This window comes from Sphaerodactylus townsendi, linkage group LG01 (genome assembly GCF_021028975.2).
Source record: "Sphaerodactylus townsendi isolate TG3544 linkage group LG01, MPM_Stown_v2.3, whole genome shotgun sequence".
NCBI classification, from domain to species: Eukaryota; Metazoa; Chordata; class Lepidosauria; order Squamata; family Sphaerodactylidae; genus Sphaerodactylus; species Sphaerodactylus townsendi.
Genome location: NC_059425.1, coordinates 57,374,107 through 57,396,190, shown reverse-complemented (window position 1 = coordinate 57,396,190; position 22,084 = coordinate 57,374,107). Strand labels below are relative to the sequence as shown.

Genomic DNA, 22,084 nt, shown 5'->3' with positions numbered 1-22,084 from the left:
AACGGCCCCCACCCCTCCACCGGCAGAATTCCTGCCGGTGAGGAAGCGCCCTTTCCTCAGTGCGGAAAGGTGTAAAGTTATGTTGAGTAATGTAAAGTTATGTTGAGTAAGCATAGCATAAACCTGTAATGTAAAGTTATGTTGAGTAAGCATAGCATAAACCTGTAATGTAAAGTTATGTTGAGTAAGCATAGCATAAACCTCCTAAATCACCCCATCATGTTTTTTAAGGTTGTGAGTTTAACTGCAGTGCTAACACATACACAAAAAAACAGATGAGCAGCAGCAGAACTTCCCCAGAAAACTGACCTAAAGTATCAGATACAAGACCCATAGAATGATAGTGGATTCATACAATGTGAAAAAATACCAATGATATTATTTGTATGAGTAGATATATATTAGGAAAGAAGGGATCACTTGAGGTAAGGGAAAATTGCCAACCCCCCAACCGTTTTAAGTGAAAAGTAATCACAAAATTCAAATTCACAAGGTGCACGAGCTGTTGCCTTTAATTTCACTTGTGTTGAACATTAAATTGATAAATAGTTTTGGAGAAACCAAGCATTTTTTGTGAGCTTTTTTCAAGTTAAATCATGAATGGTTGAACCAAGAGAAATTAAAATTTAATGTAACTACTGACAATCCATATTTGGATCTATCTCCCCACAAAGCAGTAAAAAGTGTGCATGTAAGAGTGACACTTCCAAACATGCAGTGACAAGACTTATAATCAACAGTACTAAAATGAAATAACACACTACAACTATTTCAGACTGGCCAAACATTTAGATGTACTGGATTGTCATAGCCAATGTTTCTAGTTAACCTTTCCTCATTTCAATAAGAGTTAGTATGGTTAATGCTATCTTCACCCCCACACACACTTTCTCCAGTCATACAGGTATTATGTATATGTATTTAGTTTCACTTGAGAAGCTTCATAAAAATGCCACTGTGTACCAGTGCTTTCTAGAGGGTTCAGAATAGTACCAGCAGTAGCAACCAAAGGGAAGACCAGAGCCTTTACTTCTATGTAAGCATGTAGATGATCCAAGCAGAGAAAAATCAAGTGGGGTCAAAGTATGTAATGACAGTCTACACATTTTGCTTGGAAAGGCACAAACTACACCGCAAGGTACACAGTACCAAAATCATCAAAAACTTGTTTGTCTGGAAGATATTCCTCAGCAATCCCCACATATACTTGCCAATTAAGCAATTCAAAGAAATTAAGTAACACTGAAAATGTACTGATTTCCGAAAGCAAAATGTCAATGAAAATGTTTTACAAACACATTAAGTATTTACAAAAGTTTGACAAAAAACTGTGACAAAAATTGCTCCTAATAGCTAACAACTCCTCACTCACTTAAAAAAGCTCCTTAAAAATAGAAGAGTTAAACAAATGCCATTCTAAAATTTTACAACTACATTTATACCACTTTTAAAAATCTGTAAGATGCAAATAGATAATGCCAATATGTCCTTCCAACATTCTGCCCTGACCCTTTTATTCTTTAAGCATCGTTAATTAAAATTTTTCCTCAGGCAGAATCCAACTGAGTTATGTGAACTAGTAAGGTGGTTAAAGGGACAAGATATGGCTGAATTTTGCAAAACAAGATAAAAGCCAGGAACATTGCAGGAATAGGGGAGCAGCATCTGAGCAATACCTGGCATGGAAATACTCTGACAGAGGCCTTTTTAGTGATCACAGCAGGATCACGTTTAACATTCTTTTCCACATTTTCTCCAAGCCGTTTGATTGGTAACAGGCAGCATTGTTCTAGCCAACTCCCTAGTGCTGCATTAATGATACTGAGGATTCAACTGGGGGAAAAATATGCAGGCAGTATTTCCCTCTGATATAAGACAGAATGAGAAAACTTCTAGAAAATGGAAGTTTGCTAGGGTATTTGCTTTTATTTTATTTTTAAAAACCCAGAATGAATTATTTCAACTCTTACGAATGGTTTCCCTTTGCTACAGATTTGATAGACTCTCTGCAGTTCTAACACACACACAAACCCAATCTCCCCATATCTGGTATTTGAGTGCCAAAGGTTCGCCACCACTGGGCTATAGGGTTCTGGCAAGTCAAGGACCAACATAAATAAACATATATTCAAGCATGGATTCAAATTTGCATTAGTGTGGTGTAGTGTTTATAGTATTGAATTAGAATCTGGGAGACCCAGGTTTGAATCTCTGTTCCTTCATGAAAGTTCACTATGTGACCTTGGGCCAGTCACGTAGTAGTAGTGGTAGTAGTAGTAGTAGTAGTAGTAGTAGTAGAGGAAGAGGAAGAGGAAGAGGAAGAGGAAGAAGAAGGGAGGAGGAGGAGGAAGAAGAAGAAGGGAAGAGGAGGAGGAGGAGGAGGAGGAAGAGGAAGAAGAGGAGGAAGAAGAAGAAGAGGAGGAGTTTGGAGTTATATCCCCCCTTTCTCTCCTGTAGGAGACTCAAAGGGACTTACAATCTCCTTGCCCTTCCTCCCTCTCAATAAACACCCTGTGAGGTAGGTGGGACTGAGAGAGCTCCGAAAAGTTGTGACTAGCCCAAGATCACCCAGCTGGCATGTGTGGGAGTGCACAGGCTAATCTGAACATACTTCAACCAATCTCCCGAGGCTGCTGTAAGAATAATATGAAGAAAGAAGAAGAGTTGGATTTATATTCCTCCTTTCTCTCCTAACTCAAAGGGGCTTACAAACTCCTTTCCCTTCCCCCCTCACAACAAACATCCTGTGAGGTAGGTGGGGCTGAGAGAGCTCAGAAGAACTGTGACTAGCCCAAGGTAAACTAGCTGGCACGTGTTGGAGTACACAGGCTAATCTGAATTCCCCAAATAAACCTCCACAGCTCAAGCGGCAGAGCAGGGAATCAAACATGGTTCCTCCAGATTAGAGTTTACCTGCTCTTAACCACTACGCCACTGCTGCTCCCAGGGAACAATGTGAGCCAATTTGTGTCTCCAAATAAGAGAAAGGCAGGATATAAATGAAAATTAATTTTAAAAGTCTACACATAATTTGCACATCAGGTTCAAAAATTAGGCTGATGCCAAGTTATGGTGGTGGAAGGTGCCGTCAAATTGCAGATGACCCCATAAGGGTTTAGAGGTAGTTTGCTGCCTGTCTCTGTGTAGTGACCCTGGACTTCCTTGGTGGTCTCTCATCCAAATACCAACCAGGGCTGACACTGATTGGCTTCTATGGTCAACACTGGGCTAGCCTGGGCCACCTATGTCACTGCTGCTCCCAGGGAACAATGTTATACAAAGAAGTTTTTTTTAAAAAAAAAATTGGTAGTGGATGTTTATTGGGAGTTAGAATCCAGCCACTCTGCGGGGTAAAGTTTGTAGCCTATTTAGATATTCAGACTTCTGATTATTTTCCTTTTTTTTTACACATTTAAAACTGCTAAAGTCTTTATCAAATATATTTCTACAAGCACAGGAATGGAATGAAGTTTGAAAATGGACGGAAAGCCTCTTCAGAAACAAGAATGAGAGGGGACTTCTAGAATATCTCGAGAGTCTTGAGTTCCTGGCAGCATTCACTGAGGAACAGTTTTCACAGGCTGAGGGTGAGTTTTTCTTTCACCATCTCACCTCCCCAGTGTTGGGGACCAACAATTTGATAGGTGGACGTCCCTGAACACTGTTGCTACTGCAGGGAATGCAAATGTGAGTACGAATGTAAATGGACTGAAAACCCCACCCACAATACAATGCAGTCAACCACACCTTTGCATAGCAAGTTCCACCCAAACACTTACTGATTGGTTCCCCACCCTGGGACATGGATAATATATATCCCACTAAACATTCCCTTCTCACTGGACAGTGTGTAATACACTACTCTTTGTGATATACCTCTGAAGATGCCAGTCACAGATGCAGGCAAACTGTTAGGAACAAGATTTACCAGACCATGGCCACACAGCCCAGAAAGCCCACAACAACTGGTTCCTGAACTCTTGATAATTTTAAAATCAGTAGATGAAGGGAGGTGCAAATGCTGATAAGAGGCTGCCTTCCCTCAGTAATCCTCTTAGAGGTTTTTCCTTCTCTTTCCTTATTATGTTACCTGTTAATGGATCAAAAAATTGAAGAGAGAACCTGCAAGCATTATCTGATCGACTAAAAGATCAGAGAAAGGGAAGATCCTTGCTATAAAGAAAAAAAGGCAAATACACTGTGGGCCTACTCATGAGTAAATTTACCCATGCATAACTAAACTCATGAAGAAAACAGGACATACCTTTAAGAGTGGGGAGTGCATAGCACCTTTACTTCCAAAGCAGTAAAAGACTGTGATTTGTTGCTGAAGTTCGAAATGGAAGGGGGGGGGGGATTTTCAAGCCAGAAGCTGAAGGCTGTGGAACTGGCACCGAGTCTCCCCCTCTCCTTATAAAGAATCAGTTGGACTGATAAGCTGAGGAATTGATCACTCTACCCCTCACATAGGAGCAGGCCTGCCATATTTTCATACTTTCTGATTCCCGTCCCTTCCCTTCCCTTCCCTTTTCTTAGCTTTTGCTTTAAGGAGAATATTAAAATGGTTACTATGTGAAACTTTACAGCTGAACCAAACTGAAAAGCAACAGAAGATTCTATTAAATCTAGTGGAGAAAATTAAATATGGTGATTGGCAGCTGTTATAAAACAGCACAACATTCTAAGACTACATTACTGAACCTCATTTGGACTCATTGCCTGTGTTCTTTTTTCTTCCTCTTTTTTCTTATTGGATCTGATTTTAGATTCCTGGATTATTATTATTTTTTTGACATTTTGAATTTAACAAATTGTGGGTTGTTGTTTTTTTAAAATCCTCTGATTACCAAATTAATAGAGATTAATTTTAAATAATTTGCTAAAGCAAGTTTGTGGTCATTATGTATTAATAAATATTAATTAAAAAGGCAACGTAATAATTCTGTAATACCCTCAACCCTCCCCTAAATGTTCCTAGTGTTTTTTTCCTACCCCATTTTGACTACTCCTGGTGTTTTGCCCCTTCCTCTCATTGTCTATATTGTACATGAATAATTCCTACAATATTTTAATACCTTTTTGATATATCTAGTATAATAATTAAGATTTTTATTTGATAAGAGATATTGACTGCTGATAAGAAATGGATTAAATGCACAGTATTTAACTGACTAAATTGTGAAATCATGATGCATGGCAAAACTCTGCAAAATTATAGCAAATAGAAAAGAAAACAAGATAAACAATAATAGCCCAAACTAGGAAAGCTGGCAAGAAAGTAATAGTAGAGGAAGAAGAATAAGGTATTTTAGACACAACAGATACCTTTAGTGAAATATAAAAGAATGTTAAGAGCTCCAGTGAGGAACTAAAAAGACAAATCCAAGATATAAAAAGAAAGCTCAATATACAAAAACGAGATTTCAATTCAAATCAAACAATCAAAGCAAACTACAAAAAAGAACTGAGAAAATGAAATCAGATATTGTAAACAATTTGAGAAAATCAAGAAAAATATACAAGAAAATACTCAAGAAATCATTAAAATAAGAGAAACAACATCTGATTTTCTTCTTGAAGATCAAGAAAAGCAGTTTCAAAAAGCAGAGGAAAGAATTGAAGCCCTCAGTCTAAGGAAGAAGTAATAATCTGTGGTTCACAGGAATCCCTGAACAATTTGGAAAAATCAGATTTAGCAATCTTTGGAGCATTGCCCTTTTAAAAATCACAGAAACACCCTGCCCGAGCAGCAGCTTCCCTGAAGCCGAGCCTCAGAGCCTGTGGGGAAAGGAAAAGATGAGTGAATGAGTGAGTGAGTGAGTGAGGGGGACGACGGGTGGCGATGGCGGGGGCGGGTGGCTCGCATATAAGTCGAGGAGGGTTTTTCGGCACAAAAAATGTGCTGAAAAAGTCAACTTATATGCGAGTATATACGGTAGATCATTTTTTCATATGTAGTGGACTTGTAAAAAAGTCAAAAAGTACTTTTTTGACTTTTATATATACACGGTTTGGTTATATGTACATGTAAAAATACAAAAAAAATTGAAGATCAGCTTTCCATTTTCTGCTAAGACAGTATTATTAGTTATCCTTCCTAAGAATTTTCCAAAGAAACTTTAACAACTATGTTTATATTTGCTAATGGCAACCAGAGTAATAGCGGCAACTAGTTGTAGAGACAAAAGATGTCCAAACACAGAAATTTGGGAGGAAAAAGTAAGAGAATATGCTACCATGGCTAAACTAACAAATCTTGTAAACAAAGTTTGATGAGAAGTGGGAACTGTATTTTTATATGTTGCTGAATCAATTACTTTAGAAAACAATCCCAATGGAGATTAAAGTTAGATTTAGAGAAATTAAATTAATATGTTATTAATACGTGATTAGCTAATTGTTTATTTGATATACTAGCAGGTGAAATTTAATAGCAGAATGTTAGGTGAAATAAGTAAGATGGAAGGTTCTCTCTTAAATTTGTATCACGTTTATATTTCATTTAACATTAAGATCTATTAAGATCCATGTTATTGTTTGTTTATATGTTTCATTTTCTATCATTTTCTAATTTTGTGTAAGTTTTTATATTGAGACTTATATTTTTATAAGTTTTTATATTTTATATTATAAGGGGAAAATATCGGACATTTAAACATTTTTTACAATGTATACAAAGAATATATACTAGACAAAAAGTGAGAATTTCAATCAATGGTGCCTTGATAGAAGAGATTCAAATTTAAAAAGGAACTAGGCAAGGATGTCCACTATCACCACTACCATTTATACTAATCTTAGAATTCCTTGCAACAAGGATCAGGCAAGATACTAAAATCACAGGTTTGAAAACATACAGTAAAGAATATAAGCTGAAAAGCTATGCAAACGACGTGGTACCGAAAATATCGAATCCTAATCTTCCAATAAAACATCTGATGGATCAAATACAGGCAATTTGCTGGATTTTAAATAAATCATGCTAAAACAAAAATTATTACAAGATTTTTAACCAAAGAAGAAGTAAAAGATATTGAAGAGAAAACTGGTTGTGAAAAAACTGGTTCTACCAACAAACTTAAGTACTTAGGTATTAACATAAATGATCAACTGAACAACTTATTTCAAGAGAATTATGAGGTAACTTGGAAGAAGATTAAAGAAGATCAACAAAGATGGTCCAAACTCAAACTGTCCTGGATAGGAAGTATAGCAAGTATTAAAATAAATATCCTGCCCAAGAATGCTGCCTATATACATGAATGAGAAGATTTTTAATACATGGCAAACATACTTTAACAAATTTATCTGGGCCTACAAAAGACCAACAATAAGATTTAAAGTATTGTAAGATGAAAAAAAGAGGAGGAATAGCATTGCCAAATATTCAATTATATTATTATGCAGCTGGACTAACTTGAATCGCTGACTGGATATTAAACTCATCTCACAATCTGGTGAAATTAGAAACTGTGGGTATACATAGGCATACATAGCTATTTATGGTAAGAAAGAACAGATTCAAAAAAAGAGCTGATAAAAAAGATTCACATGTAATAAGGTTATTTTTTTCATACGTGGTAGACTTGTAAAAAACTAAGTTCTGGATAGAAATACATAAGAGAATATGGCAGATAATCAAATTTAAATTTCCTCTCACTGCAAAAACAATGCTGTTGGGTATACCAAATGAAAAACTTCCTACGAAACTGACTGAACTGTGTTGGTACTTAATAACTACTGCAAGAATCATAATTGCAACAAACTGGAAATCAGATAAAGGCCTCACAATAGAATGATAAAAGGACATTAGAGAATATACTATTATGACCAAACTAATTAATCTTGTGAATTGATGTCCAAAAGATGAATGTGAGGAGAAATGGAGTCCTTATTTTTCATACCAATCCGATCTGACCATGTAAAAACAAAATAACTTGACTGGAACTTAACAATGTTTAAGATATAATAAATTGACCAGTAAAATGCTTAGAAGTATATAAATGATAAAGATTTTAAAACCTTATAAAGACTCTCTAATAAACAGAAAATGGTATATTAGGATCCATTATGTAATATGTACTTAATATAATGAGGGGTAGATATATTTTTCTTTGATGTAATCATCACTAAATGTTACCAAATCCCCTGGCCCAGATTGCATTCACCCAAGAGTTCTTAAAGAGCTCAAGCATGAAATTACTGATCTTCTCACTTTAATATGCAACTTATCCCTGAAATCAGGCTCCATCCCTGAAGACTGGAAGATGGCCAATGTCACACCAATCTTTAAGAAAGGATCTAGGGGGGACCTGGAAAATTACAGGCCAGTCAGTTTGACATCTGTTCCTGGGAAATTAGTAGAATCTATCATTAAAGATAAAATTATAAAACATGTAGAAAAGCAAGACCTGCTGAGAAAGAGTCAGCATGGCTTTTGCAGAGGCAAATCCTGCCTTACAAACTTACTAGAGTTCTTTGAGGGTGTAAACAGGCATGTGGACAGGGTGAACCGTGGACATTGTCTACTTGGATTTCCAAAAGGCGTTTTGACAAAGTTCCCTCACCAGAGACTGTTGAGAGAAAAAACTCCAAAGCAATGAAGGAATAAGAGGGGAAGTCCTCCCATGGATTAAGCAAACTGGTTGAGAAACAGGAAACAAAGAGTGGGTGTAAATGGGAAGTTCTCACAATGGAGAGATGTCGGGAGTGGTGTCCCCCAAGCGATCCGCTTTGGGACTTCAATAGTGCTCTCTTAACCTATTCATAAATGACCTGGAAGTAGGGGTGGGTAGCGTGGTGGCCAAGTTTGCAGATGATATCAAATTATGTAGGGTGGTGAGAACCACAAAGGATTGCGAAGAGCTCCAAGCGGACCTTGATAAATTAGGTGAGTGGGCTCAGAAATGGCAATGCAGTTCAATGTAGCAAAATGTGCGATGCACATAGCAAAAAAATCCAAACTTCACATTAACACGCCACAGGGTCAGTGCTATCAGGTCAAGCAGACCTCAGGAAAGCGGATTTTAGGGCTGCCTTTAGTTGATAGTTCCATGGGAATGTCAACTCAATGCATGGCAAAGCTGTGAAAAGGCAAACTCTATGCTGGGGATCATTAGGAAAGCGAATTGAGAATAAAACTGCAAAGATTGTCATGCCCTTATATAAAGCAGTGGTGCTTAACCGCACTTGGAGTACTGGGTGTCTAGTTCTGGTCAGCCAGATCTCAAAAAAGCGATATTGAGGAGATAGAAAAAGTGCAGAGAAGGGCAAACAAGGATGATTGAGGGACTGGAGCACCTTCCCTATGAGGAGAGGCTGTGCCAGCCGCTTTGGGGACTCTTTAGTTCTGGAGAGGAGGCGGCTGAGAGGGGAGATATGATTGAAGTCTACAAAATTATGCATGGGTAGAAAATGTTGGACAGAGAGAAATTTTTCTCTCTTTCTGCCAATACTAGAACCAGGGGGGCATTCCATTGAAAATGCTGGGGAAGAATTAGGGACTAATAAAAAGGAAAACACTTCTTCACGCTTAACGCGGTGATTGGTGTTTGGAATATGCTGCCACAGGAGGTGGTGATGGCCACTAACCCTGATAGCTTTAAAAGCGGGCTTTGACAGATTTATGGAGGAGAAGTCGATTTATGGCTACCAATCTTGATCCTCTTTGATCTGAGATTGCAAATGCCTTAACAGACCAGGTGATCGGGAGCAACAGCTGCAGAAGGCCATTGCTTTCACATCCTACATGTGAGCTCCCAAAGGCACCTGGTGGGCCACTGCGAGTAGCAGAGAGCTGGACTAGATGGACTTTGGTCTGATCCAGCTGGCTTGTTCTTATGTTCTTATGTTCATGTCTGTTTCCTATTATTTACTTTTTCTTTCTTGTATGTTTAAACAATGTTGAAAAACAATTAAAATTATTTAAAAATTATAAATGTTATTTTCAGGGTTGTTCCGGCAGTTATTCTGCAGCCACCAGTGGCTGCTTCACACAATTTGGTCTTGGCAAGCAAACCATTCATCTCTCTTATCTAAACACATGCCCCTCCACTCATCTGATCCCATCTAACTCAGATTCTTTAATCCTTCCCTCCCCAACTATTAACACCTAATGATGCCTCATTCTTCCCTTCACACAGAGGCCTCCTTTGGCCTCTTCAAGACTCAGGATGCATTCCATTCCCAGCCAGACTTCCTATCCACCACCCCAACTAACACTCCAGTCAAGTGTCATCCACTGTGCACTGTGTTTTGATTTGTCACCTTTGCCACAGCAGCCTTTGGCCTTGCCCATCCCCTGCCTGCATCTGGTAAATGTGATGCTTTGTGTTGAGTATGGCTGGGAATGGTGGTGCTTTTAGGTGGAGGTGTGGTCAGCAAATGGAAGCAAATTTATTGGTCCTGACTGTGAAGATGCACCAATTACAAGGAGAGGGGGAAAGAGAGAAAGAATTTATAATCCAAAGGTCTGGGAGCATCTTTTCAGTGTTGGAGGTGCAGAAATCTGAATACCAGAGTGATAATGTAGCAGCACATATATTTAGGAAGGGGGAAGAGTGAGTAAGGTTTAAATGGGGGTGGGGGAAGCAAGTTTAGCCCAGTCCTCTTTGGTCACAAATAAGATCAATGAGACTTGCTCCCAGAGGTGTAGCACCAATGGGGTGGGGTGGGGCGCAATGCCCCGGACGGAGAGGCGTCAGAGGCATGGCCAGGCCATGGAGGGGACAGGTGGGTGCGTTCCGGGGCAGGGCAGGGGCGCCACATGCCCCGGGCGGAGTTTCCCCTTGTTCCGCTTCTGCTTGCTTCCCAAAGAAGTGTAAGTATCAATGTAACATTGTTGAAAACAGCTCCTTGAAAGATGGTGTGGCAAGAAACAGTTACAAGACCAAAGCATTGTACCTGCATAGGCAAGCTCCTGTCTCCAGGGAAATAGAAAAAAGGAATAAACTTTGATATGGGAAGGGAGATCGGCACCAAAATCAGTCCATAGAAATAGGATTTTTACAGGTGATAGACGATCTGATCGCAGAGATAAATAGGACCAAACTGGAGTATTTCTAAAGGAAGTTGGGAGAACATAATGTTAGTGCAGGAACAGCCAGAAGACTGCATCAAAGTTAACAGGTGCAGATGGAAATTTCCCTGTATCTAATGCAGCATAAACCCTACACATGCTCACTTATACGAACGTCTGACTGAATTTATAAGTGATGGGCACCAGGGGTGCAGCAACAATGTTCAGCTGACCTTACAAAGTTCATTTATTTTTATATTTGAAGCTATGACTTCAAATATTGTAACTGTGGAAATAATTCTGTGAGGTGCTTTTGACATGTTAAAGAAATACTACCTCAATTGCCTTTTGCCTGGCTGTGTAGAGTTTCTATTTTGCAACAGAAAGTATGTTTTGCGGGCCAGAAAAGAAGATAGCCATATTTCATTTCAAATTCAGTGCTATGATTTCTTTAATACTACAGCTATGAAGATCATTTAACCCCAGAAGATGGGTCCATCAGTGGAGCTCTCTGCTTGGCTAAAACATTAGTCTTACATGTTTGAAGAGTCTTGCAACTGAAAGGGAGGTGTGAGAAAGGAGTTGTTTTTAATCTTGGAGTGCTGTGGTGTGTCATTACAGAGGCCGCTTCCGCACGGCCACGGTGGGGGTTGGGTCAGCATACATAACGCCGACCCAACCCCCCGGGACCATTCGCATGAACGGTCCCGGTTGCGACGGGGAGGTTGGCGCAGCATCTGCACAGGCTGTGCCGTTCCCCAAACGCCTCACCGTGTCCTCCGGCCTCCAGCATGTCGCACAAGCCAGGGGACACGCCCCCCCCGCCCTGCGTGACAGCTCGGAAGTCGCAGGGCAGGGGGGCATGTCCCCTGGCCTGTGTGACGCGCCAGAGGCTGGAGGACATAGTGAGGCATTTGGGAAAGGGGAGGGGGAATGGCGCCTTCCAGACGCTGTTTCCCAAAAACCTCGCTGGGGAAGTGAGGTCGGGAAACAGCGGCTTTGTGCCGCTAGGGAGGCGCAAGGGCAGCACGGCTGCGATGCAGCTGCACCCCCCATGCGAACAGCTCCTTGGGGATGGCGTTTTTGCCATCCCCAGGGCGCTGTTAAAGGCCCGTGTGGAAAGGGCCAGAGTTTGCAAGTAGAGGACCAAACAATCAGGAATCTCAAATTTTGGTGAGTGCTAAGTTGGCTACCTTAAATGCCTTCTTGTGACTGAATTGAATAAATGTAACAGTGGGAGCTGTGGTGACCAAAATTGAACTTCAGAGTTTACTGGTACAAATATTAAAAGTCAGTGCCATAGCAACCAACACACAATTCTTGCAAAGCTTCTTTATTTTTAAATGCAAAAGAGAAAAGTTGATAAAAGAGCAACATATGGTGGGTTTAAGGTTTTTGTTCTGCTTGATGCAAAAAAAAAGTTTTGTGGTTTTCTCATATTTTCCTCCTTGCACATCTGTTGTCTCTTTTCCACGGGGAGAAAGACGATGAATCACAAAAGGTGCTTAGTAATTTAGTAGTGCATGAGGGGGTGCTGGCAATCTTTGTAGACTTCTAGTCCCAGAGAGAAAAGGGTGTGGGGAGAGAAGCAGCTGCTGTTGCTGTATCTAGGAACATGAAATTCTCTTGATTAGAAGTATGGTAAAGTGTTGAAAATCTGGATCAATGCTAAGTATATATATAGTCTTGTCTCACTGAATCTTGGATGATAAACCTGATTATTTTCAGTCAACTTATCTCACTGAACTAATTCGTTATAATCTGGTCTAGTAAAAAGTCAAGATATGGTAAAAATTAGGATCAGTTCCATTTGTTTTTGTTTTTCTCTCTTGTGAAACTCAAGGAATCTATGTTGAAATGGTTGGTTATGATCTGTAATGCTTTAATAAAGAAAATATAGGATGTAATGTAGAACGTTGTTATGGGGGGAAGGGTCAATGAATGTTTGGTATGGGGGGAAGGGTCAATGAATGTTTATCAAGTGTGTCTGGTATTTTCCTTGAAATCATCTGGCAACCCTAACCATGGTTCAAGTTTAGAAATTAGAAGGCTGCAAAGACGTCATAACATCAGGTAGGCAGATGTATCAACCTTCATTTCTCACTCATACTCCACTTATTACAGATGAACCACACCAAGAAATCTTGGGACTAGTGGCAAGAATGTATTACCCACTACAGTAACGAAAACAAAAAAAAAATTATTCTCTGCCCTGAGAAATTTATAATCGTATCTCAATAATAAGGGAAAGGCTCAAGGAAGGGAAAGGAAGAGAGGAAATAAAAATAGAACAGAAATATGTGAAACCTCAAATTACACAAAAAATCAGTTCAGATTTTTAAATCCACACAGGATGAACATACAAAGTATGGAACAGGACCATTTCTACTGACACCTCTGACCTCTACAGATTCATTGAGAAGTATTAATAGAGCATGTCAATAAAAAGAAAAAGATACACAATCCTTTGTGGTTAGAGAGGGAGGTCAGGGTGTAACCTTCATGTCTTTGGCCTAAGTATGCCTTAGAATGGATATACTATGACTCTATTTTGGTTAAGGGAAAAAGGTGTTTATCCAATGTGCTCATGGAAAAGACTTATTTTGATTTAAAAGAGAGAAAGGTGACTCTGGACAGATATTTAGGGAGAAAAAAGAAGTGTTCGAAAAAAAACGCACAGGTTTTTCCCTGTGGTTCCCTGATCAGGTTCTTAAGATCAGATTCTTAAGATTGAATACAAGCTGATCAGCTGACAATTTAAAATAATTTTGTCATCATCTCCTAGGAGAAATATAGAGGCTCTGTACATACACTAGGATTTCAATGGAGAGCAGAGAACTGTATTCAACTATGGCTACGAAATATGGAGGTCAACATGCATTCAAAAGTTAACACAATAGCCAGAGAGACCTCTTAAGTTCAGATTCATTTTTTTATCATCTGTTTGGTGGGAAGAAAATCAAAGCAAGGAGTGCTCCTTTCCACAGAGGTCTGAAAGAGAAACATTTGCCATATATCACTGTGCTACAAGTTCAATATCAAGGCACCAATGTCCTTCCCAGTTTTAAGACAGAACTGCTGAGCTGCTAAAAAAAGTCTTTGAAGAAGACAAAGATGAAGATGCAAGACGGATTGCTAGCACTGAACGTATAGTCATCAGAGACTGGTTTCTAAAGAACATAAGGCTTGAAGGCACCTTTGAAAAGAATTCAGTGCTCGCAAAGTTCTTACACTTCAAGTGAGGGCTTTGGAAAGGTTCCCCAAACACTGAAGAAAAGTATTATGCCAAAAGAGGAGCAAAAACCCCTAAGCACTTCATGTACAATTATGAAAAGGCAGAATTAATATCAGTGTGTTCAAAATACAAAAGATCAAGACTTTCAAACCATAATGAATAAGCATTATGCTCTGTATTGTGACCCAAAGGAAGAATTTTATTAAACTGTTACATAACTGCACATCCTAACGATGAACATTATCTTAAGTTTCTCATAACTTTGAAATACATCCTACAGTAGAAGACTTTTCTTTTTAAGAAGAATACTTTGTTATACAGCATTAAGGGCATTGTGGAGAAGGAACACAGTGATGGGAGACCACAGGGCAAAAAGTAGGGCAGTTACTATTAGGGTTGTGCATCCGGTAAAAACTGAGCCTAAAACCTCCCTGAAAAAGCCATTTCAGACTTTTTGGGTTAATTTTAAAAAATGCTATCTGGATGAAGCTGAATAGCTGCAGCAGGAAAAAGCTGAAAAGCTTTCTCACAGCCCATAAAAAGGGAGAAATTAAATTCCTAGCCGAGGCCAAACTGCAAGAAGCTGATTTGGCCTTCAAATTTTGAACCAACCCCTCCCCCCACCCCACCCCCGTTTCAACTTACTTTGGCTGGTGCTCTGGTGGGCTTTCAGGTGGGCTCTGAAGGGCTGGCAAAAGTCCCCCCTCCCCTTTGCTTGATTGCTGAAGAGGCAGCAATCCCCTGTTGCATGATCTGTTTCTGCCCTGTGGTTTCCAGGGCATCAGGAGGGACTGATTTTTGAAGGGACAAATAAGGGCACTTTCCTATTTGGCCAATGCTGACTTTGACAGATCAACTGTCTGGCTCAGTATACAAAGTTGGGCCTTTTAGCTGTGTACTAACTACTCTGACTAATAATGGCTACCCAGGATCTCAGGCAGGGAAAGGCTTTTTCTACCACCTGCTACCCAAACTTCTTTCACTGGAGACACTAGGCGGGTATGACCCCGGAAGCACCTGCATGCAAAGCATGGCTTGACCACAGAGTTTCAGCTCTCTCTATTAACTCTGCTTAACCCAATGGTTTTTATGCTTAACCCAATGGTTCTTATGCAGAAGTTTTTCATCTTTTTGTATGAAAGAGGCCTCCTAAGACAAGCTTGCCTCTTGCCAATAACATGAATGAGACCAAAGAAAGCCTGAGCAGAAGGAATTAGCACATGAACACATTTCCCCGGTGGCAATGGCAATCATTTGAATTTATACTAGACTGAATTCAGCTAAGCAGCAGGGGTGGTGTGGGGATCTAGGAGTTGTTGCTCAAATATGTGACAAAGCCTTTCCAGCAACTATAACTTATCTGAACAGGCCTGCTTGTAGTTTCCTTTACCCCTGTGATGAAAGTACATGACTACTGAGTGGAAGCACAGTTAGTTTATAAACACACCCTATTATTATTAGCAGCAGCAACAGAACATTTGCAAACAGTTTCTCCCCCCACCCCCACCCCCCAAAAAGCTAAATCCAGCCTTTATTTTTGATTGCTCAGCTAGGCACAAGTTTCTTCACCAGCTTAGTGAAATAATGTTAAACCATCTGGTATGCCTGAAGTAGGCAGAAGCTTCTGAAGCAATTAGGGCCATGTAGCAGTCTACTAATCTAATGGCTCAGCAGTACCATGACCTTGCACAGCTGATCCCCAGTGACTCATTATGGCAATTTCAAATTCCTGGAATGGTTCAGGCCACAACTCTGACTCCATATTTATGACTCACCCCAACAGCCCTTTCTTGCTGCTCCTGTCAGCCTCTCTCAGCATCAGCACTACCCCAGAATATGGAAAGGATTTCATTGCTTTTGAAATGTCACAGGCCCTTGTATTAGTGAAATGTTATTTCTCTTGCACAGCGGGTAAGATACTCACCTGACATTCTACGTTGCAGTAAAACGCCTGCTTACATCTTCCACATTTGGACAATCCTTCTTTCCTTAAAGAGATAAACACACCACTGTAATGTCTCTGGCTGACAATGAACAATAAAACTATGCTAGGTGAATAATGTCCCAGGATGTCTCCTAGCCAGAAGCTAAGCAGATTCAAACTCGCTATGAGTTGGGACCAATGGATGCAGATGCTTCACAGTAGTTCTTTTAAAAATTAGGGTGCTTGGAAGGAGAATGTATGCTATCCACATGTATTCTCCCATCCTAAGACAGAGGTCATTTCCCACTCTTCCTGTTGTTCCTTCTGGAACAAACAGAACTCTCATTTGCCTCTCATAGATAGGCCGTAAGAAAGTACCTGAAAAATACAGGGACAAGGTGAATAACAATTCAACACTCCCTTGAGGCAGTACAATTATTATAGAGGCAGACATATACTCTGGGTTGCAACATGCTAAACTAGAGTAATGGGGCTAAACCATCAACCTGAACAATGCCTGTTTGATCTAGGTAACCCATGGCAAAAATACAAGTCAAATGGTATTTTTAAATGTGTTTCATAAATTCAAGGAACAAGTGTTTCATAAATTCAAGAACACACAATACATAGAGGCCAATTTTCTAATGCTACTCAGTTGCAATTTCAGCTGGGTACAATGGGATTTACTACTGGAAAGTGTATGTGGATTTGGTTTCACCAATATACTCCAAAAAAAAGGGTTTTCCCCTCAAAAAGATCTTACCCAAGATCACCAGCAGCAATACTAACAATCCATGTTCCAGACAAAATGCTTTCATCCAAATGTTTAGATTCAAGTGATAAAGTCCATTCATTAACTGAATCAATTCTAAAATGTTTGTTGCTTGTCAGAACCCTCTGTGCTGTGTACACTCTGGGTTATCCTTCCCCCCCCTCCTCTCTGACACGGCAAGTTCTGGGATGGCTCAGCCAGATGTTTGCCTTAACCTTCTGCTTTTTGACCCCCACCTTTTTGGGGGTCAAAAGGACACACACACACACATTTTCACTACTGGAAATACCGGTTGTATCCGAACTGTTCGTTTAGTGTCTGGTTACTGTGAATGAGTCTATTCTACACCTTAGGCCTAAAATGGTATGCCTGGGGTGAAAAAGGGCATATGACAAAACAATATTAATGTTCCTTAAAGAACTGTGGATGTGCCTGAACTGTTAGTAGGTGGCACCTATCCTAGATCAAAACAAACAACCCTCCCCAGAAAAAGGGAAGGGACATATGTGGCCAAAGAGATAGAAATTTCAGTTAGGGGGAGACAGAAAAAAATGCAGACAGGATTGCAATGAGTTGGATGAAGGACTCCAATGTTGAAGGATCTCTCTTTCTGGGTTCTAATGTGAGGTGGCAGCTCTGCCGACCCACAGAATGACTCCTTGCCTCCATCTATGCTCTATTTGTCTACTGTCCAGGGGGTGAGCCCACCCCCACACTCACCTGCTCCCCAGAGGATGAGGGAGCATCTCGCTCAGACACCACTGAATCAGGCAATCTGACCAGAAACAGGAGAGAAGGGAGAAAGGTAAAGGCCTTGCTTGGAAATGCTCAGGAGCGTGTTCAAAGCCTCAATAGGGAGGCATGACTAAGGCAGCAGACTGCCCACGGGAACAGGCCAGAGGAGGAGGGTGGCAGTAGCGGGGGTTTCTGGGGCCTGTGCAGGCAACAGAGCACCCTTTTAGGGGGACAATGGGGCAAAAGGAGGAATAGCCCAGCCAGGGAAGCCATTGGCCTAGACTCCCTTCACTTGCTATTGCCCCGCCCCTGATGAGTGAGCATTGGGGGATCCACAGACATCCCACACCCAGGCAATTATTTATTAAACCAGACCAAGGGAAGGCCAGGGGACAGGGACAGATTGCTCCCAAGTTACCAAGGCACCTGGCAGTAGCAAAAGAGGGACCAGGTGAATATCCCCCTCACTCTAAAACTGAGGTTGTTCTTGGCCCTGCCTCGGGAAAAGGGGAACTCTGTCTCTGTGCAAGTAGAAATTGACATCTACATAGAGGAAATATTATAAAAATGCCATAAGTCTCCAGTACTTTTTTCCCAAAGGACTTAAAACTAAGCAAGCCCTGCCCCAGGAATTTTTTTTTCTGGTTACAGAAGTAGGCAACCAGCACATATTATGATCATGTTTGCAGCTTTAAGTGATGTCACCATGCTACATTTCAATTGTTTAAAACTCTTTACTCAGCTATAAACAACCATATATATATTTTACAGTGGCCTCTGATAAAGATTCAGACAAAAATGCCCTTTGAGTTGTTATCACAAGATTATCTTGCAATTGATTAGGCTTTCCTCTCTTTTATGGGGGGTGGGGGGATCCTCCTTTCCCTGGTTCTGCTTGATATTTGTTCACTTGATTATATTCTGTTTCTGACACTGAACCAGACAGCAAGTGGCTACCTTCTGATAATTTTCCATCAAAAAATCCCAAAACAAAAGAGTTGAACCAGCATCATGATATATCAGGATTTTTTAAAAAACGAATGTGTCAATATGGTTATACCTAAACTTCCCATCTGTTTATAATGTTCTACACAGTAAAATTAACTGAATCTCATAAACACAACAGTGCTACTTGTTAGATATGATATATTTTATTATTTCAGGAGCTCAAGACTTTGTTTCCCTGACAATTATATATTAGAATATGTATACAAAACAATTTCAACAATCTCATTCCCTCAAGCTTAAAAGATTAATAGTTATTTAATGTGATGCTTTTGCCCCTCCCTTGTTATTTAATAGTTATTTAATATGATGCTTTCTAGTTATTTAATATGCTATGTTTTCTGTACTAGAGGACTTAATTTAAAACACTTCATTCACAGTTTTTTTGTTTGTTTTTGGTGAGGGGGGTCTCAATTGATATAGCATGAAGTTGCTTTTATACAAACTTTCCATCTTTGGGACACTTCTACATCTCTACAGCTGCTACAAGAAAGTTCTCAGGCTCAACTGCAAAATGCATACTGCACTGCAGCAGATCTACTGTACGGTACAGAATATCTGCATTGCAACACCTGAGTGCAGACAATGATCTTGGTCACACATACCATATAAAATACTTTCACAGAACAACTCTGCCTCTCTACAACACAGCAAATGCTGGATTAAGTTTAAGATACTGTTAAATGTTTACAACTGAGTAAACTGGAAGGTTCAGTGTATGTATATGCACACTTCCCTCAACAAAAAATCTGTAGGTGAAATCACTAGTGATACAAGATGCAGGATGTTGGATAAGTCAGAGGTATATACACTGATACCCACAACACATGAATATGATAATTCTGCTGAATTTGCTAACATACAGACAAAAGAACATTTGTTTTGATCCACACAAACACGAATTCCATCTTTTGTGGTTATGGGTCATGACAGTGCTGCAAAGTTCCTTATCTGGGAGCAAATGATGTCATGTCACGTAAGAGTGCTGGACTGGGAAATCTCTCTGTTGTTTTTTTTTACATCAGTTTCCTGAAGCTTTGGATGAAAAAGATAATATTGGTTAGAATTAACTAATTACATGTACATAAGGTACTATTTCACTGCACTACTTAATTTCAGCTAAAAACTGATGGGAACATTGTCCAGAGAAAGTAACAGAAAATGAGAAGATCAAGTTCCTGTGGGACTTTTGAATCCAAATGGACAAAGTGTTGAAACATAATACACCAAACATCACAGTGATGGAGGAAAAGAAAGTGACCATCATCGACATAGCAGCACCCAGTGACAGCAGGGTCATTGAAAAAGAACAGGAGAAAGTCACTAAATACCACGATTTGAAAATCGAGCTTCAGCGTCTATGGCACAAACCAACTGAGGTCATCCCAGTGGTAATCGGCACCCTGGGCGCCATTCCGAAAACACTAGGGCTGCACTTGAAACATCTTCAATTTGACAAAATTAACATCTGTCAGATTCAGAAGGCAGCCCTATTGTGATCCGCTTGAATACTACGCCGATACATTACAACTTCCTAGGCCTCTGGGTGAAGCTCCAATTGTAATGAAGGCCAACAACCAGTTAAAGAACTGGCAGCTGTGAAATCAACCAATAATAATAATATTATCAAATACAGAACTTGCTGAACAGCAGCCAGTCCCTCACTGAGGTAATGTGTTTGCCACATCCATTACAGTCTTTGTTTGGGGGGAAAAACCCAATTATTCTCTTCTACTAAGCATAGAACATCACCTGCAATGTAGGCATGTCGCCCAAACCCAACTGGAGCAACAAAATCATGGAAATAATTCCCTACCCATCATGGTTTTCACATGGGAAAAAGCGGGGAGGAAGAAGCCCCTCCTTTCGCCACAACACTGTTCAATGGGCATTTGGGCTCTCCTATTTTTAACAAGTCATCCTACACCACAGGATGTGTGCAGCTGTGGGGTAATAACTTAACATTTAGTTTGGCCCATAAAGTTTTCCTTTGGTCAGCATGGTTAGCAGTAGGGTTGGCGGTTCGGCCCCTCCCGAACGGCAAATCAGGCCGAGATCAGTCAGTTCGGAGGGGGTCGGAGGGCCGAGGAGCCGAGCCTGCCCCCTCCTCACTAAACGCAATCCGAAGTTGGCCCTTCCCCCGAGCCAGCGGCTTCTCCGAGCCAGCCTGGGGAAAATAAAATTTAACTCCTTCTGGCCCAGCTCCGCCTCCTGGCAAGCTTGGGACGAGCGGAGCTTCCAAGTAAGCTTGGGACGAGCAGCTTCCAAGTAAAAAAACAAAAACAAACCCTACTCCGCCGCAAGCGCCGCTCCCCCACCCCACTCCCGCAAGTCCTACAAGCACCCACCCCCACCCAGCCTCATTTCCCACCCAACCCGTGCGAAACCCCAAGACCCCGAACTCCCATGCCGCTCCTGGCAAGTGGCGGTGGGACGAGTGGGGCTTCAAACTACAAAAATAAAAAACCCACAGAATGGTCCCCACAAAGTTTCCCACCCAAAGAGACCCCACTTACCCACAGTGTTACTGGGCCTTCCCCACTTACCGTGAAGTTTCTCCCGCGCTACTTGAGGAGAGTAGCGCGGGGTTCCTTCTCCCTCCCCACGGCAGGCGGCCACAGCGCAGCCGCCTGCCGCTGCCGCTGGGCCTTTCCCCACTTACCGTAAGCCCCAAGGCTACTTTGAGGAGAGTAGCGCGGGGTTCCTCCTCCTCCCCACGGCAGGGCTGCCACAGCGCAGTCGCCGCTCGCCGCTGCCGCTGGGCCTTTCCCCACTTACCGTAAGCCCCGCCAGCTACTTCTGAGGAGAGTAGCGTGGGTTCCTCCTCCCTCCTCACGGCAGGGCGCCACAGCGCAGCCGCCCCCCCCGCTGCCGCTGGGCCTGTCCCCAATTACCATAAGCCCCGCGCTACTTGAGGAGAGTAGCTGGGTTCCTCCTCCTCCCCACGCAGGGGCTGCCACAGCGCAGCAGCCCCACCGCTGTCGCTGGGCCTTTCCCCACTTACCGTGAACCCTGCTACTTGAGGAGAGTAGCTGGGTTCCTCCTCCCTCCCCACGGCAGGGCGCCACAGCGCAGCCGCCCCACCGCTGCCGCTGTGCCTTTCCCCACTTTACCGTAAGCTCCGCGCTACTTGAGGAGAGTAGCTGGGTTCCTCCTCCATCCCCACGGCAGGGCGGCCACAGCACAGCCGCCTCTGCCGCTGCCGCTGGGCCTTTCCCCACTTACCGTAAGCCCCGCTGCTACTTGAGGAGAGTAGTGCGGGTTCCTCCTCCCTCCCCACCGCAGGCGGCCACAGTGCAGCTCACCCCACCGCTGCCGCTGTCGTATGGCCCCCCTCAGCTGCTGGCATCCCAGGCGCTCTTCTGAACGGCGCTTTGATCTACCCTGCACAGAGCG

At 41.6% G+C, this 22,084-nt stretch overlaps 1 protein-coding gene across 1 annotated transcript in view; it reads right to left on the bottom strand.

Moving 5' to 3' along the window:
• SMYD2 (SET and MYND domain containing 2) overlaps positions 1 to 22,084 on the bottom strand; it is a 66,304-nt gene that overhangs the window by 32,461 nt on the left and 11,759 nt on the right. The window contains exons 2-3 of the mRNA XM_048504839.1: positions 16,177 to 16,240; positions 12,541 to 12,624 (exon numbers count right to left, since the gene is read on the bottom strand). Coding sequence (XP_048360796.1) covers positions 12,541 to 12,624; positions 16,177 to 16,240 — 148 coding nt within the window. The remainder of the gene's footprint in view (positions 1 to 12,540; positions 12,625 to 16,176; positions 16,241 to 22,084) is intronic.